Below are 8,017 nucleotides of genomic sequence, written 5' to 3'. Positions count from 1 at the left end.
CTATTAATTACCGGAGCTATTTGTTTTTTTGTTTTTTTAAACCTTTATTTTCAATATAGCCTACATCGGCTACACGTCCATGTATATAGAAACGATGTAAACTACTTTACTGTTCTGGGTATTGCTTTAACTTTGTATTTTATTCACGGTTATCAGATAATTTTCAAAATCCAAAGTTTTATATACCGGTATTCTGTGAAAAGAAAAATTCAGTAATGAATTATATTAAACTACCATTTTATTACAAGTTTAACACTGAAACCAGAAAGACGTAAACACAAATGCTTTAGACTAAGTGACGTCATTGCTTGTGCTTTGCAAAATCATGATGACGTCATATTTAGTATCGACAAGATGATTGATTTGTTGGCGTCAAATCGTTCAATAGTAGTGTACGTTAAACCAATGCAATCTCAGTGAGAAATTATGTTATTTATTTTCCCCGTTAAGAGTGCCTGCAGGGGTAATAAATTTCAATACTTACATTTATAATATAAAATTGTGTGTAAAATATTGACTTCTATAACTGTTATGTTATTGCATACTTTTTATTGTTTTGATTACTGGGGATATAAAATTTTAATGTTAAATTGATTTTTCAACAATGTATTGAGATTTAGTGATTATGTACTCTACTCTCTACAACTGTAAAATTTTACTTTGTAATGAAATCTGTTGTGTTTATTACACTTAAATATGTGTACGTCTGAAAAGTTAAATGGTCCAAAGTTCCAGTGTATTTGTTAATACAATAGAAACTGAAAATTATATTATATTGTTAGTAAATTAATATACACAAGTGACACAGAAGGAATATTTGTTGTTACATGCAGCATAATCTTTGTAGAGAATGCTGAATTTAAGATATTTCTACATTTTATTGGTGTAAATTAATGATTTCATAAAAATAATATAAAATTGGTATAGAAACTACAACAATATCAGTGTATAAGGAATTGAGAATTGATTTCTTTCATGAATAGCATAAATATATGTAATGAGGTTTATATAAATATATGTAATGAGGTTTTTAGAAATGTATGTAATGAGGTTTTTATAAATATATGTAATGAGGTTTTTATAAATGTATGTAATGAGGTTTATATAAATGTATGTAATGAGATTTATATAAATGTATGTAATGAGTTTTTTATAAATATATGTAATGAGGTTTATATAAAAGTATGTAAACAGATTTATATATGATTGACAGGATGACTACATGTCTAACCAATTACTGTATGTGTTAAAATGAAAAAAATAAAAATTAGTTTGAAATGTTTTCACCTTTTTTCAAGCAGATTTGAGAGAATCCAGCTGAGATGAATATACGGTATTTAGTATTTTATAGTTAAACAATAAGACAATTTATCTGATGTATCCAAAGCTGTGGCATATGCAGTCTTTATTGGGGATCACATTGCAGGCAGTGCCGGATTTATAAGGAGGCAAAGGAGGCCAATTGCCCCAGGCCCCCCTACCAGAGGGGCTTCCCAGACTTCCTTTTTAAAAAAAATGTAATAATTATAAAATGAGTTCATTTTTTTTATTTGTCATGTAATTTAATTTCTATGTTGAGGGACCCCCGAACCTGAAGTGCCCAGGCCCCATGCCCTGGGTCCCCCAAGGTCTAAATCTGGCCCTGATTGCAGGAGATTGTAGTGACTCATATATACAAACTTCGTAACCTATAGGTTGTGATAAATTAATCTCATTTACAGTTATTTTTATTTTTTTAATTACTAAAATGCTTTCAAAGATACACTGTTTTGTGATTCTCATTATACAAATACTTGAAAATGTGCCTATTAAAAAACAAAAAAACATTTAATCAGTGTATTTTGTTTTGTTTTCGCTTTTGCATTTGTTGTGAATGAAGTACGATTCTTGACTTCTAGGCATGTGGTAATCTGAGTGATCTTTCTACACTTATTTACTGCCTGCTATTGCTGCAATCGGTAAGAGTTGGCAACATAAGACTACTAGATGACTTTTATATTTCAGTACCATGTGACACCCATTGGATGCTGAATAAACAATGTCTTGATCATTCCTTTCTTTCCCTTTTATATTTGTCTGAAGTGAATACATTTTAAAGGCAAAACTATTTCAACTATTACCGTACTTTATTTAATTAAAAAATTTTTTTACATGCTTATATCCAATTAAAGTTCATGGGCCTAATTCACTAAACTCTTGCAACTTTGCGATTTCACAGTGCAATGCAAAAAAGACTTGCAAAGAGGATGCTTTGTTGTCTAGCAGAGCCTAAGAGACCTTTGTGAATTAGGTCTCTGGGCACCCTTGTGTATTTCCAAAGCTAGCGGGGATGTGGCAGTTGCCCTTTTGAAAAATATTTTAAAAGTGCTGTTTTTATTTTAAAGTGCCTTTTTAACTCTGCCAATTAAAAGCTAAACAGACATTTGGATATTTATAACCTCTAATATCAGACAACTCTATAACAAAAATGTAGGTTGTTTGCCAACCACCTAGTAGTTACAGATTCCCACTAATATAATAATATTATTCAATATATTTGACACTGTTAAATACTTTTTCATTGATCATTTCTGAGTTTGCCGATAAAAAATATTTCACGTTAATCACTAATACATGGACTATAGGAGGAAATCCGGACACAATAATTCTAACTAGTATAAATTTTTTGGTTATTAATTGCCTAGCAGAATACATCTAGTTAGTGAAAATCAGTTAAATGTTTACTTTGTTTCTCTCGTATACGTTTTACAACTGTTAACAGATGCATTTCCAATGAAGTTCAGTTTATTTAACACGTACAAATGGCAGAGTACTTGGGCTAGCTGGAAAATATGCACTGAATCATTTATTATAAGCCTCCCTCCCATTTTTGGCCCTGTTTTGTTGGAAGAGAATAAAAGCCACAGTAAGCTGTTAAAATTCGCTCAGGATAGGATTCGAAGCCAGCACCTACCAGCCTTCGAACAGATGGCGTAATCAGTGCACTGCGGAGGTAGACCCAATAGGAGGAATTTTAAACAGAATAATAATAATGGCAACTTCCATGCGAAACTACATGTGTGTAAAACGATTTTGTTAATATTGAAATTTAAGGGGGGAAAATTCAAACAATTATGCCGGGTGATACAAGAAGAATTACGGGACCGGAGGTTACATTCAACCTGTACACATTCGTAAAATCTGACGTGAATGAAGAAACTGTAAAAGCCGATGCTCGTAGTGATGGACGCAAAACGGAAGAAGTCCGTCCATTATTTTTGCGGGCTGGAGTAACGAGTCAAGCCCATGGGTCGGCGTATATCGAGCAGGGCCAGACGAAGGTTATCTGTTCAGTGTACGGACCGCGTGAAGTGCTGAGAAAGGAGGACTTCAGCATGAAAGGACAGCTAACATGCGAGTTCAAATTCGCGACATTTTCGTGTCGCCAACGACGTCAGCATCAACAGGACAGTCAGGAGAAAGACTACTCTGTGCAGATACTGGAAGCTCTCGAACCCGCGGTGTGTCTGCACAAGTTCCCTAAAGCTCAGGTTAACATCTACATCACTGTCCTGCAAAATGACGGCAGTGCTCTTGCAGCTTCCATCACCTGTGCATCTGTTGCGCTGGCTGATGCAGAGATAGAGATGTATGATCTTGTTGCTGGGTGTTCATCAAGGGTTTTTGGAGGTCATGTTTTAATGGACCCCACAGACCATGAAGAATATAGACAACAATCGAAAAACCATGAAGGAGGTTCGGTCACGGTTGGGTTGATGCCGTCTCTCAATCAGATCTCTGCCCTGACATCAAGGGGAGAAATCGAGTTCAGTCTGGTGAACAAGGCGGTGAAACAGTGTGTCGAGACCTGTCAGAGGTTGTACCCAGTTCTACAAGCAGCCTTAATGAAATCATTGAAACACAAGTTAAAAGAGACAACATGAAGAATTGTATGCTCAATTAGCATTAAGCAGACTCGGACCAAGTTGCTAAACCACAAGTTGAAACCTGAAAAATTAATCACATCTTTACTGACTTTCACACTACAAGTTGACACAAGATGAACATTATCTCATCTAGCATAATTAATAAAAATCACTTAAATGAGATGGCTTGCAAAGTAATTGCATCTAGTAGCCTTAGTGAAACTAGAACATAATCTAACTTTGAACTACTGTGTAACTCACTTATATTTTATAATTTTAAACTTTTTTTCTCTTCTGTTCACTGTAATAAAGATCCAGTCTGTCCAGAAGGTAGACCGTGAAGTTGACAGTTTGGGTAAAAACTCAAACTGAAAGAGACATTAGTCTCGTATAGTCTGGATGTACTTCTGCTGGATGTGGCATGTATGTACGGTCTGACTGATACATCTGGGCATTTTGGGCATATACACCATATACGATTATTTCATTTTGCAGACCCACACAATCAATTTAGAAGCTCTTAATTAAATATATTTCTTTTTTTTCTTTTTTTATTTGGATTGAATGCATGTGCATCCAGTCTGTATGACTATGAGCCTTTACATGAACGTTAAATTTTACCATTTAATGTACTGGTTGGTACAGTGTCTGTTCATGAACAGTTCTAGTTCAGGTGATATCGGTAGTTTATTTTTAAAATGTACAGTAAATACTGTGGACTTGCCTATCTTTAAGATGATTACATTAATTGCATTTTATCACAATGGTTACTCATTTCTATTTTTGATAAAATAAAGGTTACATTAAATAGATATTCGCCTGATTGTTTGTAACGAGTGAGAGTTCGGGTTCTTAATCTTGTACCAATTTGTTTAAAGACATCTGATCATTGTTTTTATTGTAGCATGGGAACATAAAACTTACATCACCTGTACCAAATTAATAATGATAAATAAATCAAATTGACAAATCAGTACCGGGCCAGTAGTCGATATCTTTGTTCTGCTCGTCTAAAAAAACCACAAAAAAAACCCACTTATACAAAAATGGGTACATCGCTGTACTTTGTAGTTGGTGGGAATGTGACACTAATCGAATCAGTATTTTTTAGTACTAGTTTGGAGAGGTGGGAATGTGGCACAAATTGAATGAATATTTTTATGTACTTGGTTTGGTCTAATGTGGTACATATGCAGCACTTGATTCCTGTGCTTTGCTTATTTGTGATATTGGCTCACATCCATTATAACACCTTGAGTTTGACAAGCAAGTCTTTGAACTTTTTTTATTTTATTGTTAGACCCTGTTCTCTGCTTGTGTCTGTGTGTGTGTGGGAGGGAGGGGGGAGGAGGATGGGTTATAAATGAAAAAACTAGACCACCAAATTTGCATCAGTCGAGGAAAGTAATGTTTAATGACACTGGAAGCTATTTTCAGATTATGATATGTACAGTATTTGTTTCAAAATTATTAAAATGTGGCTAATGTAATTTAAAAAACTTTTGTTAGCCAAATACTAAATATTGTAGCCACTTTGTATAAAAAAAAAAAAGCATTTGGCAATGGGCAGGGTGGGTCCTGGATTCCTCAGCACTATGACTATTAAATAATATTTTGTGTTCAACATGGTTATTTCAATAATAGGGTTAGCTGTGGGTGATCAGAACATGTTGCCAAGTTATCTAAAAAATGCAAAATCTATAGCATAATGTCAATTATTACAAAATACTTTTCCTCAAAATTAAAATAAAAATCACCAATTTTTAAAATTCACAATTGGCGAGTGGCAGAGCTATCCCTGTCTCCACATACGGTAGGCTGTTCCTAGTACTGATCAACTGCCTCGGTGGTATTGTGGTTGAGCCATCGGACATAAGGCTGGTAGGTACAGAGCGAGTTTTAACAACTCGATGAGTTTGACATCTAATAGCTGATAATTAATTAATTAATCAATGTGCACTACTGGTATCATTAAAGAAAACAAACTTTTGGCTGAGAGAACGAGTCCATCGAGGGGGTTCGATCTTATGACCAAAGCACATAAGGTGAGTACTTTACTGACAGCTAGATCCCTCCAGGTTGCCAAATGACAGCTTATTTTAAACTTCAGCTATTTGGTATCTTAAACATACAACAATTTTGACACTTGTCAAGAGGGGGCAGAATTTAACTTGGTCGAGTGCTTGTGTCCCAGGATCAATCTACCTCGTGAATTCATTCAGCTGATTGGGTTTTTTCTCGTTCCAACAAGTGCACCACAACTGGACAAAGGCCATGGTATGTGCTTTCCTGTATGTGGGAAAGTGTATATAAATGGTCCCTTGCTGCATTAGAAAAAATGTAGTGGGTTTCCTCAGATGATTACGTAGATTTACCACATTTGACATCCAATAGCTGATGATTAATTAATCCATGTTTGTAGTGGTGGTGTTAAATAAAACAAACTCTTGGTCAAGAGAGAAGCCAGCCAGGCACAGATCCAGGATTTTTTGCAGGGGTGGGGTGTGTGTGTGTGTTTCTACACATAACTACTTAAATAGACCGGATTGGGACAGGATTTAGCTCGGTCAGTGGATCCATTCAACTGATTGGGGATTTTCTCGTTCCATTCAGTGCACCACAACTGGTCAAAGGCTGTGGTATGTGCTTTCCTGTCTGTGGGAAGATGCATATAAAAGATCCCTTGCTGCATTAGAAAACATTACAATATATTACACCTGATCTAGAACTATGCACCATACATGGTTTCAAGTCAACAGTTAAAACTTCACAGTTTTTAAGGCAAACTCCTTAGATTTCATAGATAACCAAACATACAAGCAGCACTCCCCCACCCCATTTTTTGTCAAACAATATATACTACAGAATATACACCCAGTCCACCTGTCAAGAACCCTTAAATTATATTTTAAAATTTTACAATGGGCTTTGGACCCCCTCTATTAAAAAATCCTGGATCCCTGGCTGATCTAATAACATATTTTCACAAGACTAAACTTGAAAACTTTACCAAAATTCAGAAACAAATTGTCAAGAAGAAAACACTTTATTTTTATAATATTTAGCTCTATTACTTAATATATGAAACTTAAAAAAAGATGTTACTAATATTCATTTTAATCTGATAGAAAGTTTTTAAACACCACATAAATGTTGCAAAAGTTCTACTTCTGGTAACCAGTACCTTTGTATAAATGACTACCGTATATATGTTTTAAAAAGCCCATGGAGCTTTATGAATTGTAACTTTTCCATCTGGATTTCCAAAATATGCTATCTTCGCCATGTTTATAAATAATCCTGTTTCAACAACACCAGGAATGCTGACAAGTTTTGAATTTATGTCCTTCCAATTGCCAGGTGACGTAAACTGCCAGTCCAAAACGAAATTGCCATTGTCTGTGACCAGTGGACCACATTTCATCTTCGCAAGTCGAAGCTCTGCTTTGCCCCCTAAATCTTTCTGGATTTTAAGCTGAACTGGCTTGTACCCCATTGGAATGACCTCAATAGGAATACCTTTTTTCCATACTGTACCAAGAGCCTGTGAATATTTGCCTGAATCAGCCACAATATAAAATTCTTTGGCACAGGATGCAACAATTTTCTCTTGTGTCTGACATCCGCCTCCACCTTTGATACAGCTAATATCTTCATCAACCTCGTCAGCACCATCAATGGCAACGTCTACCTGCGGGTGTGTCTCCAGACTCCCAAGAACAAGGCCATTCTCTAAAATCAGCTGCTTGGCCTGGAATGAAGTCGGTATGCAGACAAGGTGCAAATTTTCTGAGTTCACTCGTTCCGCAATTCTCTGAACAGCAAAGACAATCGTGGACCCACTGCCGATTCCAATCACCTGTTTATCGCGGACGTGCTCGTCGACAGCATGTACTGCCGCTGCTTTTTTACAAGCCATAATTTTATCTGACATTGTCACGGTGTAACTTCTTTTGCTGAATCGTATTAATGGATAAAGAACGCGATGCAGCGCTGGCGACCTGTGCAGAAAAATCATGGAAGAAAAGAACCAACACTCCGAGTTTTAGAGTTGTCACCCTTAGATGCTTCTTTCGTGAGCAAATACCATAAAAGTAAATTTGCCGGGAAAT

General features: G+C 35.7%; 2 protein-coding genes across 2 annotated transcripts; one reads left to right on the top strand and one right to left on the bottom strand.

Annotated features, from left to right (window-relative positions):
* The first annotated feature begins 3,007 nt into the window (after positions 1–3,007).
* LOC121371961 (exosome complex component MTR3-like) lies at positions 3,008–4,717 on the top strand. Its single transcript, XM_041498188.1, has one exon. The coding sequence runs from the start codon at positions 3,114–3,116 to the stop codon at positions 3,921–3,923; it is 810 nt and encodes a 269-aa protein (XP_041354122.1). The 5' UTR covers positions 3,008–3,113; the 3' UTR covers positions 3,924–4,717.
* Positions 4,718–6,932: 2,215 nt separating this feature from the next.
* Positions 6,933–7,948, bottom strand: LOC121371960 (ribose-5-phosphate isomerase-like). Its single transcript, XM_041498187.1, has one exon. It carries the CDS (start codon positions 7,921–7,923, stop codon positions 7,120–7,122), a length of 804 nt encoding a protein of 267 aa, XP_041354121.1. The 5' UTR covers positions 7,924–7,948; the 3' UTR covers positions 6,933–7,119.
* Positions 7,949–8,017: the final 69 nt, after the last annotated feature.

This window comes from Gigantopelta aegis, chromosome 4, assembly GCF_016097555.1.
Source record: "Gigantopelta aegis isolate Gae_Host chromosome 4, Gae_host_genome, whole genome shotgun sequence".
Lineage (NCBI taxonomy): Eukaryota > Metazoa > Mollusca > Gastropoda > Neomphalida > Peltospiridae > Gigantopelta > Gigantopelta aegis.
The sequence above is the reverse complement of the archived record's forward strand: the minus strand, read 5'-3'. Positions and strand labels throughout refer to the sequence as shown.